Below are 22,669 nucleotides of genomic sequence, written 5' to 3' on the forward strand. Positions count from 1 at the left end.
AGTAAAAACACAATGGTACTGGGGACCACTGCTTGTATTACTTTACTTTCATATCCAGCTCTCTGGCTTCGGGCAGAAGATCTAGCGGTTTTGCGGCAACTCTGGTAGGCCCGCCAATCTCGAAGTAATCATTAAAACTCTGAAAGTGGCTTCAGTGCATGACAGCGTGTACAAATAATATATACCATCACGGGAAAGAAGCTGAGAACGGTTAAAGTCGATATCGAGATAGGACCCCGCATTTCAGATGGAGTTGCGGCCGGAACAATGCTGCATACAGATCGAGTGCCACGTTTTCCATACATCGATCAGGTGCACGAATTGCAGCATCGAATACATACATGTAATTTATTGCATATATCTACAGACGCCTTACGGGTAGGGCAGCGGTATTGGTGCCATAATATGAATCACGTTATACACGTGACATCAACAGAAGGCAACACTTATGGAATACGTAATTCGCTTTCGCTTCGCTTCCGAAATCGCAATCAATATCCAGGGTCTACGTCGACAATCTCAGTTCAGGATGAGACTTGCATAACTTAGCGCGTCCTGTTTCGTAGAGCCATAGGGACCCTCTACCCCAAATCTCAGGGTTAGCTGCGTCCCCCAGCAAATATGCCATAAATCATTTTCCATGCCAAAATAGGTTACTCTTTTTAGTAGTGTTATGTTGGTGAGGCTATATATATTAACATCCCTCGGATTTGCGTATTGATTTTCTACTTACTCGTGTACTTGTGTACTTACCTAGGTATGTACTTGTGTACCCAAACCCTTCGCTTTTTTGCCCAAGCTTTCGGTCCGACCCGGATTAACCGCCTTGAACTCGAATCCACCCCCCTCCCCAATATTTTTTGAGCTTGGCTCTCGAAATGTACGAACAACCATCGCGACAGGCTTGCGATCGCTGTCATGACCTCAAACTACGGTGTCACCGCAACGAGTCAGGGGAATGCAGCCGCTGTGTGAGAGCGGGCGCAAATTGCTTGTTTAGTCCTTCGAACCGCGGGCGTCGGCCCACCCATCAGGATCGCCGTAACGGTTCCCACATATCCAAATGGACCAGCGACAGGCCGTTGGCCATGGGACTGGCGTCCCAGATGCCTTATTCACCGAATGCGCATTTGGGATATATTGACTTGCTGAACAGGTTGAGTACCCCTGACCCCCTAGAACACACGGAGTCTGACCACTAATACCGGGGTCTGCTGCTAAGGGAATATGCAGAAGATAATCGTCAAGCATTCACCGTCGACAGAACCCCGATTTCCGGTACGGAGACCCCCGAGCCGACGCCGTCGAACCTATGCATGGGCGTCGACCAGGACATTTCCTTCCCAGAAAGCTTGACACCGCCTCTAAATCTTCCCGGAGCACCTTCGGGATCTAGCATGTTCTCACGTTTTCCTGCCCACAATACGGCTCCTTACGCTCAAATCACTGATCATCAACTCTCTTTACTCGAATCGTTTCCCGGGCCAACTGTGCCCAAGTCTGGAAACAAAATCGGCCCGGACATCCCGCCACTGTCGTCTCAGAAATCGGAGCGATCGTTGGGACCCACTTCCCATCGCAAGATCGGTTCACAGACTCAATTTCTACAAAAATTCATGGAAGATCTTTTGGAGCTCGACATTGACTTAATTCGGCTCACGTCGATGAAACCCCTGCTATATAACCCAGCCCTGATGACCACCGAACCAGATAGCTCCAATTCCCCTTCGTCATCAGAATGTACGATCGACATCATTTTCCTTCTCACGCAACGATTGATCAAGCTTTTGCGAGTAAATAGAAATTCCTCAGCTCAGTCGCCCGCTGTGCAGAATACGCATTGGCAAATGCCGCTTTCCGCATCCTCTACCTTTTCCTCGCGGTTCCAGCAGCTTATCGCCACGCCTCAAAGCACGCCTGGAACTTCAGATACGGAATCACTACAGCCAGGAACAAGGCTCGACCAACTGTCGCTGTTGCATGTCTTATCTACGTACATGCGGCTGATCGAAGCTTATTATAATACTTTCTCGCAGACCGCTGAAAAGTTCGGTGCTGCGTTGGCCAAAGGCATGCCCATTCCACTGCCCTCGCTACAAATCGGGGTGTTTTCCGTCGATGATCCAGCGAGTCACATTGGGTTAGTGATCCAGTCAGCCTTGCAACTACTAGACAGCCTGGGGGACTCGGTGGACAAACTTACGGCGCCTTTTGTATCTAGCGAGAACGCCGAAATCGACACCAGTCGACCGTCTAGTCCATCCAGCGAGAATAACGCAATCAAAATGGTGATGAAGACGGTCCAGGAACACGAAAGCCGCTTAATGCAGGTGGCAGCACAATTGCAAAGCTGTTGCCATAAAGGTCGACAATCGCGTGAATAACGCTGGTGATGGCGAATACAATCGGAAATGTCTATATAGATATATAGAAGACAACGTCATCCCCAAGATAGTCACGACGTTTATACTGCCATGGTTGTTTTGCGCGTGTCGAATTTTAGGCGAGCAACGGAGGGGCGCTCGGCACTTTTCTAGTTATGAACGATGAATTATGTTAGACAGAAGAGAGGACTGCGAGCTTTTGCATTTTATCGGCGCTGTCTGTAATCATTTTTTTGACTTCACCGAATCGGCGAACTAACACCGAGCACTGGGCACAACTCGGCGGGCGCTGCAGGAACCGGCGAGGTCTTTCTGCCTACAAGGCCCTCCCTCTTGTATGACCAGCTGGATAAGATGTAAATTAAACCTGAGACGGATATAAAATAAAGAGAACATGAGTGACTTGCCTCCCGAGCCTATCATTTCAAAGCCACGAAACCATTTGAAGCCCCCAGAACATCCTTGTCTAATCCAACATGGCCCCGCAACGCCTTCTAAAGCTGACCCTCGCCCACCATCGGAACCCAGCTGCCTCCGAGGAAGAATGCCACCGCTTCATCACAGAGGTGTATATCCCTAAAGCAGTGGCGATTCATCAACGCCATAAGTTACAGGGCTATAGCTACGTAAGTCACCATTCTATTACAACATAATCCCCCACCCCCAAATGGCAGTCAAACCTAACATGCAAAAAGCACTTCTCCCCAACGCCAGTGCGGAATGTATTAAGCACCGCGTGCGAGCGTCTGCAAAACGGCTGGACAGTCGACACCCACGACGCGACCGTTGAGTTTTACTTCCGCGACATCGCGGACTTGGTGACTGTGTCCACCGACCCAGATTTCATTGCTCTGCAGGCAATCGAAGCGCCTTATATCAGCAAGGAGGGTGTCGTCGCCCAACTTGGATGGGTGGAAACCTACATCGCGGATCAGCAGGTGGTGAACTTGGTTGATGGGAAGTCGCAGTATCAGAGCTATGAAGAGGCGTCTTCTATTGAACTTACGCTGTGAAAATGTTGTTTTTTTAAGCAAATCTTCGAACCTTGCTAGTGTAGTTTTTATTATATGTTTCAATTGCCGAGGTCTATTTGTTTGCAAGCTATGTTTTGATCTATGGAACTATGTACATAAATCTCAAAACCCATGAAACTACGCTCGCATTCCTTGCTCAGATGATTTAGCGGCTAGTACCCGGAATATTTATACCGTGATCGGCACAGTTTTTGGCTCCGTCGTAAGGCAATATAGAAATGAGACCACCTACGTTATCGGTGCAGCTTCTTAGCCCTTTGCTGTGGCCAATTAAACTCGTTTAATCTCGTTGTGGATCGACTGAAGGAAGTGATCCTAGGAACAATAGCATGGTGTTGACCATATAGCGGGGTGGCGGGCTCCTTGTTCGGAATCATACTGATACCGGTGATTTATTTCTCCACTATGCGTAGCACGATAGAATGTTTGCCCGATTGTAGTAGTATACGATGGTCCTGGGATCGAGCCAGCCCCGGATATAGAGAATTGGGACAACAAGCGAATCTATGTTAGGGTTATTGAATGGACCGCGGGACAGAGCCTACGTGTTAAAGGGAAGAGTGGATGGTGAATTGTAAAGGTGATAAGATGGTCAATCTCTCACACAAGCTGAAAGACACCGTTGAGCCGACCAACTGGAAGTTTACAGTGTGAAAGTCACTGTAGCAACGGGAGAATGCGCCAATTCCTAGTCATCGCTCCCAGGAGTAGGCAGCAGTGCGGATATCGTCGGAGCTTTTGAAAGAACGATGATGCAAGTTGAGATCAAACAGGCCGATCAGTCTGAGCACTGAGGTGAGCGATCAGGTTGCTCAGTGAGCTGCTCAGGGCGGCGGGGTGACTAACTCACCCTGTGCTCCGGGAGCCGATCACTTCCCGAGGCGGCAGTTTTACCGTCACCTAGATTACATAACTATATAGGGAAGAAGCTATATGATATAGGGAGATTTAACATGTATGGCCACGTTGGCCATATATGTTGTTGAATACAGAAAACAGCGTTCTGCATAGCATGTATTGAGATCCAAAATAGTATATGAAAGATACTATGAATAGGAATCCCAATTTTATATACTACAGAGAGTAAATGAATGTTTTGTCTATCTTCTTCATATATGGAAAGAAGCATATATTTATGCTTCTTTTCGTATACCTCCATCATGAGAAATCAGAAAGACTCGGTGAGAAAAGACAGGAAGTGACAACAACAAGAAGAAGCAAAAACTGACTGAAAGCAGTCTCAATTAAAATACTAAAGCGCCGATGCAGTGGGATTAAATCCGTATACTATGTAACTATGCTCTACGCCCTATTATTCTCAACGGTTGGCATATGGTTGGTCTGCGAACATGTCAGGTTTGGGCCCAGCCCCCCTCCTTCCCACCCACCACGCCACCCCTTGCTCCCTGGATAACTCCACCATCAACGCCCCCCTCACCCCTCTGGTATCGATAGATACTCACCTGAAATGGCTGGCGTTGGATTTCTTCCTGATGACACGGCTGACTTCGGCGATTATGTGAAAGATTATGACGAGGAGACTGACCTGGAAGTGCTTGTCGAGCCTTGGCAAAAGTATGACATAAAGAAAACTCAACATGTTTTCTATCCTGTTTGTCTTGGGGAAGTACTCAATGAGAGATACCTGGTTGAACATAAACTGGGTTTCGGCGGTGGCTCTACCGTGTGGATAGCCCATGACCTTCAGGATAAGAAGGATGTAGCCCTCAAAGTCATGGCTTTAGGGGAATGGAGCGACAACGAAACCCGCATGCAGGATGAAATCATTCAGAACGTCAAGGATACCTCTCACCTTGTGACCTATCTTGGGACTTTTCTGGTTCCCGGAAACCAGTGTCATCATAGGGTGCTAGTGTTTCCCTTGATGGGTCCCTGCCTTAGCCCTTTTATGTTGAACAAGAGCAAAATGTCTATGGCCACTCGCATGTCCGCTGCTCGACAATTGCTAGAGACGCTGGAAAACTTACACAATGCCGGGATTGTACACCGTGGTAAGTGAAAACTGCCTCTTGCTCTGTTTTCCTAGTTGTCCGTGTTCTGATATTCTACAGACTTGAATGAGAGCAACTGTATGTGGGGGATGGCTCCTCTCAGCCACGATAGGAGTGCTAAATATGAAGCACTTGGTCGGCCAATGAAGCAAATCATATCATGGGTCGACCTTTGGAAGCAAGGAGAGCTTGTTGGGCCCGTCGAAATTCCCGAGAACTTACGCACAGATGAATTCTATCTTGGTGACTTCGCTCTGGCGAAGAAACTTGGTGACCCTATAACTCAACGTGGCCGTCCGCCTTCGCAATTCTGCTCCCCAGATCGCCTTCATGGGAAAGAGCCAAGTTTTGCCTGCGATATGTGGAGTTATATGGTTATCTTCGCCGTGCTCTACCTTGGATTTTCGCCTTTCCATAGTGCCTTTAAGGGTGGAATAATAACCAGTATCACCGAAAGTTTAGGACCACTACCTAAGGAGTGGAAGGGCCTTTATGATGGAGCCCTTGATTCTTGGTACGATCAGGATCAAACGCCTGATCCAAACCACAACCTTGCATCAAAAATTGCATACTATCGCCCTGACGCTGATCCAGTTGAGCAACAACTTGTGCACGCTATGATGTCTAAAGTATTTACCTACAATCTAGAGGAACGTCCGACCGCAACACAGCTTCTGCGGGATCCTTCATTCAGGGCTATTATGGACAAATACGGTTGTTGATATTCCATTCTTTTGTCTCGTGTGCTGCAAGGTCGATTCTCTCTTGGTTGGCCTGGGAATTCTCTTTATCTTTTCTTTTTCTTCAGGTGTCTTTTTCCTGTTCCAAAAATACCAATACTAGCTTTTTCTGTCCAGGACTACAGCGTAGAACATTTTTGGGCATTTTCTTTTGGGACGCCTTTTACTGTAGCGCCATTTTGCTCGAATAAAGGTGACCCGATGGGCTTTTTATGTATGGTCTCTGGGACGGTGGTCATTAAGTATGGGTGTATTGGGACACCATAGAAAACAGGAAAATTCTCACTAGGCGTAGAGCATGATCTTCCAAAGTCACAATGTGAATTGCTTCAAATCAAGTTGCTCTTCTAGCAACAACCACAGTTTCATATGGTGTTAATCCGATCTGATCTGGAAAACTCAATTCAGAGAATGGAGATTGAGAGAACCGCGGCTCATAGTCTGACCAATCGACCCGGGGCCCGAGCCAGACAATGAAATCAACAGTGTCACCGTGAGTATCAATGTATTTGGTGATGAGTTTTGGATCGCGTGGGTAGACAAACATCCACGCTGCAGCCTGTTGGGCGGCAGACCAAAGGCCCCAACCTCCGCCAACGACATTCATATCTTCTTCGGCGATGTACCGATTAATAGTGGAATCCACCTCAACACCCTCCACTGACACATTTTGGTCACAATGGACAATCAGACCTTCGAGGAGACCAGATCCGCTGCCGATTGAAAGGGTGAAGGCGGGCTTTTTTGGGAGGAGAGAAGCAAGGTAGCTGATCAAGGTGCTGGAGATAGCCAAGCAGCAGTCTGGAAATCTCTTAGGTGCTGGCGAAAGCTGCTTGGAGATTCGAGATATATCCATTTCTTCACCGCCCAACTTAGCGAGCGGAGTGATGACGAACAATCACAGCAATGAAGTCCCTGAAAGTACTTTCATAAGCGTGGGGGAATGAGATATAACAGAACGATCCCCTAGGATAGTGTGACTGAAGAAGGATAGCGCCCGTTAGGATGCAGTGCCAGATCCACAGCGAGCACGTGAGCGACGGGTTGGATGGTTGTGCAAAAGGTGGATGAATTGCTTCAATTGGCGTCTATTTTGTCAAGGTGGGTGATTTTTTCCGCTTAAAAAATCTGCCTGGCCCGAGGACAATCCCAAAATTCAGTGGACTTCGATGATGATTTAACTTGCACACCAACCCCGGGCAAATAATTTGCGGCTCGTCCGTATGTGCTAGGCCGCACAATCTGAACACAAAGGTTATGACGGCCGGGGTGAAAAGTATATGAATGAGAACGAATATGGCGAAAGTTTATAAGAGTGTCCAGGTATATCATCGGTGCCATCATTATGGCAGGTACAAGAGAATAACAAGAGAATAACAAGAGAATACAGTATCCATTAAGAAAACTAATTTGACAGACTTGGACGCTTGAAGACCTCAGATTATGGGCTCACCATGAGTATTGGAATTGCTTCTGTCTAAACCAATCCATGCTCGACCAGTTTCAGTTAGCTTAGGAGAATGTCTATCAACTATATTGTTATATCTGCAGAGCCCTTGGAGATTGGCAGAGATATGTGTACAAGTCTACATATGTAAGTTATGTTCTTTTCACTGATATGAAGACACGCAGAGAGAGATGGCAAAGGTTGGAATATTTAGGAAGTCTGATACGAACCGCATTGTGTACTAGTAGACATGTAGTTATGGCCTGCTTGTGCCGCCTGAATGGGGGCAACATGCCCTGCATGAATTTTCAATAATAGCCAGAAATAGCCAGCTAACATCAGGTTGTCTGAAAGAAAAGGAAATAACAGGATTCCCTGAGAGTCCCGATGACATACTATAACTAAGGCTCCTATGATAGACAGTTTTGAACTTCCCCAATCCTCACAAGTTTGCTGTATTGCGTACTGAGCTACACGGCTCGGGGAGTTACTGGAAAATCAAATATCATGTGCATTCAAAACTTCGTATAGGATCCAGGTATCATGGCAGTTGCTGGAGTCCACCAGCATAAATGTTAATGGGCGCCGCGTCCATCTTAGGCCTTCTCGATCAACCGATCAAAGATCTGGCTAATCTCCTTGGCGCTCTTCTTTGGGATTCTCTTCTGGTCATTCTCATAGTCGACAAAAGTCACACCGAAGCGTGTCTCGTAACCCTCAGCCCACTCGAAGTTGCTGTAAAAAAACAAGTTAGTCAGACGTTATACCAAAACCATCAAGGGAACAAGGTCTAAAACATACTCCATAAGACTCCAAGCCATGTAAGCCCGCACATTGACGCCGTCATGGGTATAAGCATCAGCCATAGCACCGATATAATCCCGGAAATACTGCACGCGGAACTCATCGTTGAGCAACTCCTCGAGCGGCATATCGTTCTCGCCCAGGACACTTGTCCCGTTCTCGGTGACATAGATCTTGGGATAGTCGTACCGCTCACTGAGCCACTTGAGCAGTTTCCGGAACCCAATGGCGGATGGGCGCAGCCAAGGCGATTGTGTGATAGGCCCCACACTCACGCCGTTCTTGTCTTCGAGAAGAAGCTCCAGGTTACCCGCGATATCGTTAATATCCGGCTCTCCCGTCTTAGCGCGGATGAAGTTCGCGCAGTAGTGGTTCATGCCGTAGAAGTCATTGCTGCCTTTGACAAGAGCAATGTCCTCCGGGGTCCAGGTTGGCAGACGGTCACCAAGTTGTCTGATCATACTGTCCGGGTATTTACCGTGGTAGATCGGGTCGGCGAACCATGAGATGGCGAACTCGATCTTGCGGTCACAGGCTTCCACATCGGCGGGGTTCTCAGGGTCCCAGGGCTCGGCCCAGTCACCTAGTTGACGATATGGTTAACAAAGGCTCTATGTAATGCGGGGAGAATGGGGACATACCGTTCAGCGTAATGCCAATCTCACCACCGTTCCATTCTTTGAATTCATCGCGGTAAATCTTCACCGCGGCTCCGTGGGCAACTAGCAAGCTGTGGCTGACAATCCACGGCTCAGTCGAGCTATCTCCCACTGGGCTCTTGATGCGATCACTCGTGTGGCCCGGGGCGAAGGAACCATTGTTATATCCAAGAACACTGACACACCAGGGCTCATTGAAAGTGATCCAGTGTTTGACCTTGGATCCAAAGGCCTCGAATACCACTCGGGCATAGCGTGCGAAGTCGGCGACGAATTCCTCCTTGTTGAGAGGTCCACCGTACCGCTTGTCGAGCTCATCCGGAAGGTCCCAGTGGTAGAGAGTAATCATAGGGGTAATGCCCGCATCAATCAGGTCATCCACGAACTTCTGGTAGAACTCTATGCCTTTCTTGTTGATCGGATCGTTCCGGCCGCCGAGAGGGATAATGCGAGACCTATACATTTAGACAAGCTGGGGTTAGCAAACGATTTAAAGATTGAAGCTCGAACTGATGGGCATAGAGACAAACCATGATAGGGAAAATCGGTATGCCTGGGCACCGCATTCTTTCAATAAGGCGATATCCTCATGTGTGCGATGGTAGGAGTCGCAAGCTACATCTCCAGTTCCGCCGCCGGCAATCTTGCCGGGGATCTTGCAGAATGTATCCCAAATCGACGGGGCGCGTCCATCATCGTTCACTCCTCCCTCAATCTGGTATGCGGCAGTTGCAAAGCCCCAGAGGAAATCGGAGGGAAGAGTGGATTGCTCGGTGGATCCCATGGTGAAATGAATGTCAATCAAGGGAATAGCTGGAATAGCTGTGTGCCAACCAAATTGTCTTGAATTCGAGCGCACATCGATATTTATGTGATTTGAAACCGTTCTATTTTTCTTATTTTGTTGAAACGCAAGTGTGAGACTACAATGGTGAGCTCCTTATCGTGACAGGAATGACCTCCGCGATCCGGAGTGAAGTCCGCGTCAAGAGCGTCGAGAGGCTCCACACCTCGTGACAACGAATTGGCTCGAAATCGCCAGCCCTGGAGCGGTTAAACGGCCCGGTCATATTGAAAGAAAAGGAATATATTCAAAACTCGTTATAGAAATGGGTAGATGCGAATACAATACAACCTAATATAGAAAATGATCCCGCAAAGAACTCCGGAATATAATGCGTGCCCCATTCGTGCGTTTCATGCAGTTCATGCAATTCATGAAATCTCCATCCCTTCGTCGTCCGGGTCAACTTCGGACATCTCGTCTGCAGTAGATCCCAGCCGCATTCGAGAGCCTTTATCTCGGTCACCTAGGCCATCTGCTCCGAATGTGACCATCTCCAACTCAGGCCCTGCGAAGACGCGACCTTCTGTATCCACTACCTCGCAAAGCTGAATCAAACTCCGGTGGCTGAGCGATTTGAAACCGTCTGTCCGTACCACACGGCCCCAGTATGTCAGGCAAAATTGTGCTGCTCGGCGCATCAACCAATGCTCATTGGTCCGCCCCGCACGTTCCCAGACAATGGCCGCGTTGTCCACATCGAGCTCTTGGCTTAATCTATTGACGCACAGCAGGCGAAGCTTCGGCATGTCATAAAGATTGGCCATAACAAGCATACCCGCAACGTCGATAGCGCTCGAACAACAGTCTGGATGACCGGCGATACTGTCTGTGTACAGGTAATAGAGAAACGCGCGTACAACAGAATAAGGCTCGGGGATGTGCATCCGCTTAGTGTGGTACTCAGCCATCTGGGCGGAGTACAGACGCTTGAAATGTGGCCACCTGAGCTGGAGGATGATACGGTGGACATGGATGGGCTCGGAGGTCCAGGGGTTGTGTTCCACAAAGGTCGGCTGGGCCTGGGATGGGGAAACGCACGATGTGTCGCCCACATCTTCCAATACAGACCCGTCATGATCGTCACGAACAGCGGTGATAACAAAGTCCGTACCACTTCCGGACTCAGGGGGTTTGTCAAAAACGGCGGCTAGATCGGTTCCAAGCCCGGAAACTTGGGAGGAGCCAATTTGATCAGACGTCCAAGGTGCGCCTTGTTCGGAAGGTTCTGCCGACAGGCCGTTACCTAGCAAACCATACTTTTCCAAATCGATAGTCAGGACTTCACTCATATGATTCTCGTCGCTACCTCCCGGTGCGTTCGCAACATCAAGGCTACATCCCAAGAGCCATGCTTTGGTCCCCGCGTCATTGACAGTGCAGTAGTGCCATCGATAGCCAGGTCGGAAGATCTCTTGGCCATCAGCCAGCCGTTGCCAGCGCAGCGAGTTGAGGTCCAGAGCCGACAGGTTACAATCATGCGACCGTACGGTCTCCGACGGCGTGATTAGATCGAGCAGGACACCAGAGGCAAATGAATGAAAATGAGTACCAGAAAAGAGGGAGGGGACATGGGGACCAGAATCAAACCTAAGACAAGATATGGCACCAGGCGCAACTGGCTTGCGTCGGCTCAAACTGCGTACCTGCACGCTCCCTGAATTGGCGGCGTAGATTCCGGAGCGGGGCGACATTTGGTGAGGGCTGCTAGATATAGAGTCTGGAAGATGAGCTGTAGAAAGATTGACGTCCAGGGAGATGACGCTACCTTGGGGAGTAGTGTTTCCGGCCAGCGAGGGGGATCCCTTAAGGTCAAGCCACCAGATATCAGTCGTCCGTTCCATGTTCGGACCTAATCCGCCAAATATCCACAGCCGTGTGCCCCAAACCCAAGCTGTATGATCGAAGCGAGCAGTGAAGCTCCATGTGCGAGACCAGGTCCATGTTTGGAGATCGAGGTAGGACAAGTCATCCAAGATCACATTCTTCTCCCCTGTCACGCCTCCTATGCCTGTCACTCCACCCACTATAAAAAGCTTGTCTTCATGGATGACGGCAGCATGCCGCGCTCGACCACGCGGGATCGACCCACGAATTTCGGGAAGTGTCCAGGTGAAGGTATTGAGATCAAGAATGACGACGTCGGAGAGATATTCGCGATGTTCATTTTCGCCTCCAAATACAATCAATTTATCCCCTTGATACAATGTCGCCGTGTGACCTATCAGAAATTTAAATTTCTAGTTAGAGTGTTCATCATTCAACATGGACGAATGAGAAGAGAGAGTCGTTACCCATACGAACTCCGGGGATGTCGCCGTAGTTGTCAACGAGCTCCCAGCGCAAAGTCTCCAAGTCCAGTCTGAGCACGTGGTTATAAACTAAAAATTATCAGTGCCATTTTAGAAAATATAGGCTAAGGAGAATGGCAACCTTCATCGGTAAATTGGTCAAACCCTCCAAACGCATAAATGCGATCATTGCTGCAGTACGTCACCGAGGCATTGACCAGGCACGCGGGGACATGACCCTGGGCCTTCTTTATGCTGGGTCGATAGTCCGCGCTCGTCCGGCGACCGCCAGCCTGACTGGCAGGCATTAGGTATGCGTCCTGCATTGCTATAGAGGGAGTACAACAGGATATCGGGTTTAAGACCCTCGAAGATCCCGGCCAGGGAGAAGTTGTGGTGGGTCTCGGTGGTACTGAGAGGAACGTGGTGGGGGATTGCAAAGAGGAGATGGGATGCGCCATCCCAGTGGCGAAAAAGGGATTGGATTGGATCCGCACTTTAAAACAACTGGTCACGACATTTTCTCCTTTATATGGCCGATAGAAGATATATTTGGTACAGGCTCTCACCTTCTTTGTTCCTTACTGAAAAGACGACTGTCATTGAAATTAATGCCAAGACAATTATCACCAAAGAGGGAAAGCGCGGTATGGCAACGCCAGTCCCAATATGGTTTAGTGTGCTATGTAGCTCAGGTAACCGTTGCTATGGGGAGAGCCTCATGCTTTTCAGTATAGTAGCTACCTAACGTACCTTCTATTTATTCGCTTTTCTCCTGAACCTCCTTTTCCTTTTCTACATCTCTCAATCTTGCTATCATCAATTGTCTGCATACTTTTTCTGTTGGTTGATCTCGCATTAGCCTCTGCATCAATTCGCATTGCATCTTCTATTGGGGTTGATCCCATACATCTACTCTGATCATATATTAATATGGCGTCTGCTACTGCATCGACTCCAGTAAAGAGCCACCATGGACTCTTCTCCTCCAAGACTGCTGGAGGCCGTATGCCTCTGAGCCCTTCGCCCAACCCTCGCGCAAGCGGCCACTCGTCACCCTTCACCCCTCCTCGCCAGTCTGATGCCGGCCGCAGCCAAGCCAAGTCAGTATACGGTGGAAACCTCTCCGCCCACTTTGCCAAGTCGATCTCAAAAGCAGCTCGCGCCACCCACCGTGACTCTCCCAAGGCGAACAAGTCGAACATTGCCAGCACCCGCACCCGCAAGTCGCCCAAGCACTTGGAGCTCGGTGTCTCGGACTGGACTTTGACCGGCACAAGTGCGACAACAGCCAACACTCCTTCAAAAGAGCACGCCCGCCGCGAGATTCCTAGCCGGGCTCGTGCCAGCAAGACAACTGTGCGTATTCCGCACAACGCGGGTGACCGTTTTATTCCCAACCGCACTGCAAGTGAAGGTCTAGCCACTAGCGGGGCCGCAAAGCCTGAGGAGAAACAACGCCCTAAGAGCGGTGGAGCTGATGGATCATCGGTACTCGCCTCGGCGGCCAGCGCGTTCGACATTGGTGCGCGTGGATCGGATGATGACCTTACCGCTGCTTTGGAGAACTTGGGTTTGGATGACAATGAGCCTTCTACCTATACTCGCCCGGCCCCTGATGCTGTGGCTTACAAATCCTCTCTGGCTGAAGCTTGTGGGGTGAACATGAACACTCGCATTCTTGCCTTTAAGCCTCCCCCTCCCGAGTCGTCGAAGCCCATTGATCTTCGTGCTCAATATAACCGTCCTCTCCGTCCTGCCAAATCCACAGCTGCCCAGTTCCGTCGCCGTGTTCAAACTGCACCCGAACGGGTCTTGGATGCCCCAGGTCTTCTGGATGACTACTATCTCAATTTGCTCGATTGGAGCTCTGGCAATCAGGTCGCTATTGGACTTGAGCGAAACGTTTATGTCTGGTCTGCTGAGTCTGGCTCTGTCAACTGCCTTTTGGAAACCTCCCCCGACACATACGTTAGCAGCGTGAAGTGGAGCGGGGACGGTGCGTACGTCGGTGTTGGCTTGGGAACCGGTGAGGTCCAGATTTGGGATGTTGAGGAAGGTTCCAAGCTTCGCAGCATGTACGGCCACGACTCCCGCGTCGGTGTTATGGGGTGGAACAAGCACACTCTGTCCACCGGAGCTCGTAGCGGGCTTGTCTTCAACCACGATGTTCGCATCGCAGAGCACAAGACCGCAGAGCTCGTCTCTCATACCTCTGAGGTGTGCGGTCTCGAATGGCGCTCTGACGGCGCTCAGCTCGCCACTGGTGGAAACGACAACCTCGTCAACATCTGGGATGCTCGCTCTCTGAGCGCTCCCAAGTTCACCAAGACCAACCACCGCGCCGCCGTCAAGGCTCTGAGCTGGTGCCCTTGGCAATCCAACCTCCTCGCCACTGGTGGTGGTTCCTATGACCGTCACATTCACTTCTGGAACACCACCACCGGTGCCCGCACCAACAGCATTGACACTGGCTCCCAGGTCACTTCCCTGCGCTGGAGCAACCACTACCGCGAGATTGTCAGCTCTAGCGGCTTCCCCGACAACTCTCTCAGTATCTGGAGCTACCCAACTTTGGTTCGCAACGTTGAGATCCCTGCTCACGAGACTCGCGTCCTCCACAGTGCCATCAGCCCTGATGGACAGATGCTGGCCACCACTGCAGCCGACGAGAGTCTGAAGTTCTGGAAGATCTTTGAGCGCAAGGCTGGTAGCAGTGCCTCCTCTGCTCGCGAAGGTGGTGTCGGCAGCAAGGCTCAGATGACTAAGTCTATGACCATCCGCTAGACGCTTGCAAGATGTCTTCATTTTTCAATTTTTTTTTCTCGTTGGATACCCTGGTTCATGGTGATATTGAAAGCATTGATGGGCTGGGACACTAATTTCGGTGTAATGGTTCTTTTAGGTGATGATTTTGGTGTTCTGATGGTGTTCTTTGTACTTACTTTCCTGTAAACTGGCTGTACAAATTGTCTAAATGCCATTCTTACAGCTGCTTTAATTCATTTTATCATCGTCTTTTATTTTATCTGGATCTTGTCTCTAATCTCTCGATTTACTCAAGTTTCTACTTTAAAAGTGCCCGGGTTGGTCGTCGATGACTAAGCCTCGGCGATACAGTGGGATTTCGACCGCAGAGCCGTGACTTTCACCTTTACCACCCCATCGCGAAACTCACCGTCTCGTTTTCCTCAGACATTTGCACTTGTGGAACTTGTCTTTTAGAGCTTTTCTTCTCCTTTCTATTCGTGTGAAAGATAGGCATTCACGAATTGCTTGATATTGCGTCATTCGTTGGTGTGACCGACCAGCACTTCGGCAACTTGATAGTTGCGACGGAGCACTTTATTTCCTAGCCAGGCTATCCTTACCCAATACCTTTCGCCAGTCGTTTATTGCCTGCTCTTTGCTCGCTCCGCATAATCATCCACCAGCTCATCAAAGTGTTCTTGCTCAGCAGTCATGTCTAACCAGCAAGTGGTAAGTCCCAGCTTCTTCTCCAGCAAGCGCCCTGTTTATCCTCAGCCGTTGCTCGCATAGAGTCTTTGCTCTTCACTTGTGACCATATTCTTCTAATTTTGCCTTTGAGGTTTCTCTGATCTGAGATGAGAGCTGACACTTATGGCTTCATAGGGTGCGGTTTTCGAGAAGGTCATCCAGGAGGTCTGTGATGCCTCCCAGGTGGACTTTGAGGAAAGCGGTGTCGATCAGCAGACTCTGCATGATCTCCGCGAGGTTAGTACCATATTTTCCTACCTATACACCTGTCCTGTGTTGTCAAAAAGTCTGGTGTGGATGATTTCCCCAAAAGCGGGGATGGTCGAGGTGGTGCGGGAGGCGGTGCTTATGGGGGAACACCGGCTTATGAGTCTTCCCTTTATATGTCCCGGCCTTACCCGCTTAGGCGCTTTTAGACTGCCAAGATTACTTGATTATCTCATACAAGGTGCTAATTATTATCTATATAGACCTGGCAACACAAGCTTTCTTCTGTGAATGTCGCTCATTTCCCCTGGGATCCTGCTCCTCAGCCTCCTCAGCAGCACTCTGTTCCCCTCCCCACCGCTACTGTCCCCTCCAACGCTCCCCGACAACCTCCTCCCCAGCCGCAATATGTTCCCCCGCCTGTCTCAATGCCCCAAGCTGGACCCTCGCACACCATGCCCCCTATGGGTGGGCCTCGCATCAAGACCGAGCCAGGAACCAACGGCCAACCCGGAATGCCGCACATGACCACACCCATGCCACCACATGGTCTCAACCCTCAGTCGGCTCGCGACCGTGCTGCAAATGCGCTTCAGCAGAAATACGGTGCCGCAGCCGCGAACTCGGTCCACCAAATGCAAGCCCAGGCCCAAGCTGGACAAGGATACCCTCAGATGCACCCTAACGCCCACGCGCAAATGCCACAAATCAAACAAGAACAGACTTACCCACACATGGGTCCAGGGCAGACTGATGGTGGAGGTGACCCGATGACCGACTGGAAGGCAGAGGTAGCACGCCGAAGAGCAGCTGCCGAAAATGGAGAAGGTGACCGACTTCTGCGCGAGCATCTCAAGCAGCGCATGTCTCAGTATGAGGGTGGAGGTCTCCTCCGTCCCTTGGAAGAGCACGAGTCCTCTTCCAAGGTCGCTCGCCGTGCGGCTCTCACCGCACCCCTGAGCCAAAATACTACCACCGAGTCAACTTCATCTGCCCCTCGCGTCACTGGCCAGTTCGATGGCGGAGAAGACGATGTCAAGGAGGAAGATGAAGACGCCATTAATTCGGACCTGGATGATCCCGATGACCTGGTTGCTGATGACCACGACGCAGATGAATCGGAGGGCCAGGTCATGCTTTGCACATACGACAAGGTCCAGCGGGTGAAGAACAAGTGGAAGTGCACCTTGAAGGATGGCATCCTGACCACTGGAGGCAAAGAGTAAGTGGATCCCAGTCTGCCATATTAGCACATACTAATCATACTAGATATGTCTTCCACAAGGGCCAAGGTGAATTCGAATGGTAGTCGAAACGACACCATCACTTTGTGTTTTCTCAACCCGTCCTCTGATTTCCATTGACGAAACCTCTTTTCTCGTTCTGTAACATTTTTTTCCCCTCTACATGTGCTTTCTCACAGCACAAACGAAAACCAATCCCTACGTCTTTTCAATCATGCCCTCGAAACGGTCTGTGCAAGCGAAATATTTCTCATGATTCTCACTACCCAAATATCGACATGGTCGGCAACCGAGTCTTTGCTCCGCTTTTTCTTTGATTTTGAGCTTCCAATGGCTCACGGCGCTTACAAATATGGATGGATTCTGCTTTTGCTTCTTTTTACATGCTTCTCTGCTCCTAGCCATGCCTTCCGAGGTTGGTTCTGTACTTGCTTAAATGATCGGCCGGTCTTGCTGGCTTCGGAATATGTAGCACAAATGAAACTATGATTCTGAACAATTTCCACTTGGCTTAGTTTCATCTTCAACCATCCGCTTAGAGGTTTAGACAAAACCGCCATTGATTGGATAGTAGGTGCTATAGTCTACTAAACTAAGTCCAGAACCCGGATCTACAATAACAAACGTAACCGAAAACGAGGTGAAGAAAAATAAATCAATAGCAAGACAAAAAAAGAAGATAAGTAACAATGGGCAAAAAGAGCCAAATCGTATCAAAAAAATCCATATCTACAATGATCCGACGCCGAGAAACCGCACTTTTTAGATACCCAGATCCTAGATCCAGTCCATATCCCATCCCTACATAGGTAGGAGAGACGCAGGGAAGAAAAGGCGAACACCAAATGGGTGTGAAAGAGGGAAGACCAACCCCAGAACCTCGTACCTCGCACATGATTCCAGATAAACCCTGCCAAATCCCATTTCGCCAAAGTCTTTCGGTGGTGGTCAGTCCCAGGCGCTCAAGGCGGCATTTTCGAATTTGCGACTGTCGTCGTTGGAAGAGGCACATGAGCGAAAACACTGAACGCAATGAACGGGGACACGAATGGAAACAAGGCACGAAGTCAGTCCTTGCAAGAACGCAGCAACAACAAAGGAGTAGCAAGATGTGTGGATTCGGGAGATATCCGATTCCCTAGTTTGTCTCCCACGGAAGACACAAATGCCGTATAAAGAAGCGAAACAAGATGAACAGAGTAAAAGCAAGCAAGTGCAAGCAGACTCTTCTAGACAGCTCTTTGCTGAGAAAGGGTGTTTGATCTTGATCTTGATCGCTCAAGAATTGCTCTATTACCAGCCAAGTAGACAGGATCTGGAAACGGCGAGGGATATCAAGCGTGGAAGTAAACCGATCATGCCAGTAGGATCTACCAGACAGCAGAAACGAAAAGTAAAGGGGCATGACAAAGCCCAGTCAATAAATAAGCCAGAGGGAACAATTTTTGAAGAGAGGAAAAAGAAAAGCAATAACTCCAAAGTCACCGGACCCAATTCAAAATCATGACATCGTGTGTGCAGGAGTGCTCTCACCCCCGAAAGCCGTCGAGATCGTTCGCGTCAATTATTGGGAATTATGTATGGACATAATGACATATTTGTTCACGGGTTCACAGAAGGCCTTCTTCGCCAATTCCGGGGAGGCCAGCTCCAGCAACGTTGATGTTTTGCCCTTGCATGACTCCACCGCCGAGGGCGAGGTTACGACCTCCAAGCTGGAAATCCGGGTTGCAGGGTGGTGAGTGTGATTTATGGTACTTGAGTCCGTTCAGGTTCTTGTAGCGCTTGCCGCACACCTCGCAGCGATAGGGCTTTTCCTTCTCCATGCCAAGCGTGCCGGGGTACGGCGCTGATGTCTCTGGGTTGACGATCGAGAACGTGCCGTCGGCGTTGTCGTGAAGTTGTTGGTTATTATGGCCATGCTGGAATGAAAGAGGGAGTGGTTAGAAAAATAAGACGAATGTCGTGGATATCAGGTCGGACTTACAGCTTTGTGGTATTTGAGTCCGTTTTGGTTCTTGTATGCCTTCTCACAGCCGATAACGGGGCATCGGAACGGCTTGGGTTCTTCGTTGGGAAGAATAACGGTGGTGTCGGGAACACCAGCCAGCAATTGTTGTTCGCGGATCCGTCGTGCAATATCGCTATTCGGGCCATATTGAGCTCCACTGAGCTTAAAGTGGGCGTTGGGCGAACCCATGCCACCACTGGGGCTGAACAGCCGCTTGGCCGGCTCGTCGATGCAAAGATCGACCATGTCATTATTGTTCCCATTGAAGCGGCCAAACTGATTCTGATTTTGGCCCATGGTGTTATTCTGCATACTGAGTTCACCGAATCCACCCATCATGCTCTCGTCGATTTCGGCCGGGGTCCCTGGTCCGGATGAATCGGGCGTATTTCGAAACTGCGAATTCTGGAGCGGGTTGGCCATCAAAGTCGGGGTGTTGACGGAAGAGACAGTGGGATTGTTCTGCAGTGAAATTGATCGTCCAGATCCGATCGGTGTACCAGGTTGCGAGGGTGTGCTAAATCCTTGGTGGCTTGGAAGCATACCCAGATTTAACTGCTGCTGGTTGGAGTTACCATATGCGCCCTGTCCACCCTCATGCAGCTGAGAAGAGAACATCTGCGACCCTGAGCCATCTCCGTCTCCTAGGGCGTCGTCCAACTCCATGTCGTCGATTGTGTCTAGATCCGCGTGCTGCAATGGTGATGGATTCTGGCCCAATTTGCGCTGCATGTCCAGGGTCCGGTCGGGCTGCAGACCACGTCCTTGGCTGCCATGCTGTTGGTTCTGTTGTTGCGCGATTGCGGCAGCCGCCAAGGCAGCTCGATTCTCACCCTGGCTCGGCCGATGGCCCTGGTTGGGCGACTTGGTCGCATGGGCTTCTTCGTAGTGCTGTAATAGGTCATGGAGCGTCGGTAACGTCACACCGCAGCACGAAAAGTCTCGCATAAAATTCGCTTCCAACTTCGGGAGATACGACGACGAATGGAAAGACGGGGACTGGAAGGTAAATGGTGATGTGCCAGTCATTATGATACTGCGGAAATTTTTCTTGGTCAGCTCTTGATGCAGTGCGACAATAGCAATACACGGTGAAGGGTTCCCCCGCGGCTTCTAGGGTCTGGACAGGCCACTCACTCATCACGTATCCAACTACCGACAGATACACCACCCCAGCTCATGCCACCCACCAAACTCCCTGCGAGTGACTCGCGGCGACCTTTGTCGCGGGCAGATCCCGACATCGTAATAGGTTTCGTCCCGTTCCCCCATTGTGCCGTGGCTGCGCCGATCGAATCCTTACGAGGTGGCGGGGCCTTGAACACGCCGAGTCCTCCCCCGGGGAGATGTGAAAAGCTCCCTGTGCGCTCGCCGTTGCCCGCTCTTTGCAGCGCCGAGGTCAGATTGGACGCCTGCTGACCCGGGGGCGACACCGAGGTCGACTGCCGAGAGGAAATATCAATAGGCGTAGCACCAGTCATCGTGACAAACTGGTAGTATGAATTTTTGGTAAAGATAGTAAGAATTCCAAGTCGAGGTTTGACGAATCGATATCCTAGTTCCCTGTCCGGTGTTGCGCGATGTCACGCCAAAACCCGAGGGGCTTATGGATGACAGGGTTTCTTCGAGTCCGGCGTTGAAGCGCGAAGCTCACACAGATAAAATCCGAAGAGAATAAGAATGCGACTTTGAGACAGTCGGTGCCCCTCGATGAGTGGACTTTTGAGTGGATGGCGGTTTTTGGGCGGGTTCACACGCAGGAGTCCACCCTCGGATGATGTCCCGCTTTGGCAGAAAGTTGTCGAGTCACTTGGAGGAGTACAGCTCCCTTTTCTTGCCTTTTTAAGAATAACCTGAAGAATGAGAGGAGAAGTACAGTACAGAGAGAGTAATATTGCAATCGAAGAGTGATAAGTCAGAGAAACAGCAGGGGCAAGGGCTCATGAAGACGGGGGTATGAGATGGCAACGCTTCCGGTTTGGGACAAGCGCCGTTACGGTATTTACCCCACGTGATTGTTTCCCTACCGAATCTTGGCCTTGAGCCGGACCCGAGTAATTATATTTCGATATTATAGCGCTAACTACAGAGTATAGAATTTGACGGGTTAATTCGACGATCCTTGTCTATCACGGTCTAGTCATTGAAATAACAACCAGAGTACCTGAAAGCGTATCTAGCAGTATAGTTAGGCGTATCCTCTACACACCGCTTGCAGGATGCCAACGTCATGATCCGTAACATACTAAATTACCTGAAACGGCTAGTGTACTGTATCTTATGACTAATTTGGTTCAATCGGGGACTATACCTAACTCTACACAGAAGTAGTCCCCGAGTCAATGATGGTGATATTAATTTTTGGGCTGCGGACAAACGGGGATAATATCTCCTGCTGTTCTGAACAAGTAGTATAGCTGAATTATGTTGAGTTACGTAGTGAGCTAGACTGACTGGATACCTATACTCCATCCGAGGTGGAACGATTATTATTATTATTATTATTATTATACCGGCCTCCCGGCGCCGTAAGTGGAGCAGCAACACTTTCTCCTGCCATGTCGACTTTTTTCTGGTTGTGAAGAAAGACTCTCCACTTTCTACAAATCTTCCCTGGGAATCGTAATAAGTAGATCTATAAATGTGAAGCGATAGACAGATCGAGGCGTTGAAGAAACTCAGATTCCCTGTAAAATCCGGGGTCATCTGCAAGGGGTAAATCTCAGATAAGAGATCTGAGTGGCGACTTTGAACACTTCGTCATTGCATAACCTTTTAAAGTGTGTCAATAATTGGGGGCTGGTGATGTGGCTAGTACAATATACAACATATCAGTCTGTACATTCAAAAACCCTCTCTATTGCATGTCCTATATTGTTTAAAGAGCTACCGGGAAATTGATCTGAAAATCATAACTTCCAATCTTGGAAATGAGTGGCGATTCTCAAGTTTCAGTCGGAACACGCGGGTCTTGGCTTTGCGCTAGAAACGCGGCAGAAGCAGTTGGGCAGCCTTCCATCTGTTTAGCGCCTTTTCCGGCACACCGCCTTGTTTTCCCAAGTTTCAAAGGAATACTCCGTACGAGTAGGCTAATACCTACATATGTACATATGTATTATGGTTATGTACCCTGTACCTCGGTATAATTATATATTATAAATACTCCGTACTAATATTCATATTGGCGGAAAACTCGCGTATTCCGGGCAAGATGAAACTTCCGAGACTCGGAGTCCGCCCGTTATCCCCGTTAGGTATAAAGAACAAGGGTAAAACTATAAGCTAGGCCGTTGGAATGCTACACATAAGATCTACGTCGGGGTTATTTCGGGATCACCCATTATTGAACAGTCTATTTGAAAGCCTTAATACTCAACGTTGGCAGATCATACCGTCATGTATTATCGTTTCCCAATGGACTTCGACAGCCCCATCAACCTGTTTTCTATGTATTGGGGAGAACGAGCTATACAGTAATATACATGCAGAGTAAT

General features: G+C 49.5%; 10 protein-coding genes across 10 annotated transcripts; 5 read left to right on the top strand and 5 right to left on the bottom strand.

Annotated features, from left to right (window-relative positions):
* Window positions 1-878: 878 nt before the first annotated feature.
* On the top strand, window positions 879-2,384 carry N7489_005413 (Zn(II)2Cys6 transcription factor domain-containing protein; the record flags this gene model as incomplete). Its single annotated transcript, XM_056711165.1, has 2 exons — window positions 879-1,156; window positions 1,223-2,384. 2 exons carry the CDS (start codon window positions 879-881, stop codon window positions 2,382-2,384), a joined length of 1,440 nt encoding a protein of 479 aa, XP_056569586.1.
* A 402-nt stretch (window positions 2,385-2,786) lies between these two features.
* N7489_005414 (EthD domain-containing protein) lies at window positions 2,787-3,419 on the top strand. Its single transcript, XM_056711166.1, has 2 exons — window positions 2,787-3,010; window positions 3,080-3,419. The coding sequence occupies exons 1-2, from the start codon at window positions 2,861-2,863 to the stop codon at window positions 3,395-3,397; spliced, it is 468 nt and encodes a 155-aa protein (XP_056569587.1). The 5' UTR covers window positions 2,787-2,860; the 3' UTR covers window positions 3,398-3,419.
* Window positions 3,420-4,886: 1,467 nt separating this feature from the next.
* N7489_005415 (uncharacterized protein) lies at window positions 4,887-6,152 on the top strand (the record flags this gene model as incomplete). The annotated part of the gene is made up of 2 exons (XM_056711167.1): window positions 4,887-5,430; window positions 5,491-6,152. The coding sequence occupies 2 exons, from the start codon at window positions 4,887-4,889 to the stop codon at window positions 6,150-6,152; spliced, it is 1,206 nt and encodes a 401-aa protein (XP_056569588.1).
* Window positions 6,153-6,504: 352 nt separating this feature from the next.
* Window positions 6,505-7,026, bottom strand: N7489_005416 (uncharacterized protein; the record flags this gene model as incomplete). The annotated part of the gene is made up of 1 exon (XM_056711168.1): window positions 6,505-7,026. One exon carries the CDS (start codon window positions 7,024-7,026, stop codon window positions 6,505-6,507), a length of 522 nt encoding a protein of 173 aa, XP_056569589.1.
* A 1,187-nt stretch (window positions 7,027-8,213) lies between these two features.
* On the bottom strand, window positions 8,214-9,864 carry N7489_005417 (uncharacterized protein; the record flags this gene model as incomplete). Its single annotated transcript, XM_056711169.1, has 4 exons — window positions 8,214-8,352; window positions 8,419-9,004; window positions 9,063-9,535; window positions 9,611-9,864. 4 exons carry the CDS (start codon window positions 9,862-9,864, stop codon window positions 8,214-8,216), a joined length of 1,452 nt encoding a protein of 483 aa, XP_056569590.1.
* A 431-nt stretch (window positions 9,865-10,295) lies between these two features.
* N7489_005418 (Kelch motif domain protein) lies at window positions 10,296-12,541 on the bottom strand (the record flags this gene model as incomplete). Its single annotated transcript, XM_056711170.1, has 3 exons — window positions 10,296-12,145; window positions 12,225-12,305; window positions 12,358-12,541. The coding sequence occupies 3 exons, from the start codon at window positions 12,539-12,541 to the stop codon at window positions 10,296-10,298; spliced, it is 2,115 nt and encodes a 704-aa protein (XP_056569591.1).
* Window positions 12,542-13,148: 607 nt separating this feature from the next.
* On the top strand, window positions 13,149-15,002 carry N7489_005419 (WD40 repeat domain-containing protein; the record flags this gene model as incomplete). The annotated part of the gene is made up of 1 exon (XM_056711171.1): window positions 13,149-15,002. The coding sequence occupies one exon, from the start codon at window positions 13,149-13,151 to the stop codon at window positions 15,000-15,002; it is 1,854 nt and encodes a 617-aa protein (XP_056569592.1).
* Window positions 15,003-15,677: 675 nt separating this feature from the next.
* On the top strand, window positions 15,678-17,229 carry N7489_005420 (transcription initiation factor IIA large subunit; the record flags this gene model as incomplete). The annotated part of the gene is made up of 4 exons (XM_056711172.1): window positions 15,678-15,695; window positions 15,849-15,950; window positions 16,184-17,142; window positions 17,190-17,229. 4 exons carry the CDS (start codon window positions 15,678-15,680, stop codon window positions 17,227-17,229), a joined length of 1,119 nt encoding a protein of 372 aa, XP_056569593.1.
* A 1,545-nt stretch (window positions 17,230-18,774) lies between these two features.
* N7489_005421 (zinc-coordinating transcription factor SFP1) lies at window positions 18,775-20,204 on the bottom strand (the record flags this gene model as incomplete). Its single annotated transcript, XM_056711173.1, has 2 exons — window positions 18,775-19,086; window positions 19,152-20,204. 2 exons carry the CDS (start codon window positions 20,202-20,204, stop codon window positions 18,775-18,777), a joined length of 1,365 nt encoding a protein of 454 aa, XP_056569594.1.
* Window positions 20,205-20,308: 104 nt separating this feature from the next.
* On the bottom strand, window positions 20,309-20,656 carry N7489_005422 (uncharacterized protein; the record flags this gene model as incomplete). The annotated part of the gene is made up of 1 exon (XM_056711174.1): window positions 20,309-20,656. The coding sequence occupies one exon, from the start codon at window positions 20,654-20,656 to the stop codon at window positions 20,309-20,311; it is 348 nt and encodes a 115-aa protein (XP_056569595.1).
* Window positions 20,657-22,669: the final 2,013 nt, after the last annotated feature.

The sequence above is a fragment of the Penicillium chrysogenum genome (genome assembly GCF_028827035.1).
Source record: "Penicillium chrysogenum strain IBT 35668 chromosome Unknown utg000002l_segment0_segment0, whole genome shotgun sequence".
Taxonomy (NCBI): Eukaryota; Fungi; Ascomycota; class Eurotiomycetes; order Eurotiales; family Aspergillaceae; genus Penicillium; species Penicillium chrysogenum.

Bases quoted from the DNA above. Each gene is read 5' to 3' on its own strand.
- N7489_005414 (XM_056711166.1), top strand. From the start codon at position 2,861: ATGGCCCCGCAACGCCTTCTAAAGCTGACCCTCGCCCACCATCGGAAC. The intron at 3,011-3,079 runs GTAAGTCACCAT...ACATGCAAAAAG, and splicing joins AGTTACAGGGCTATAGCTAC to CACTTCTCCCCAACGCCAGT.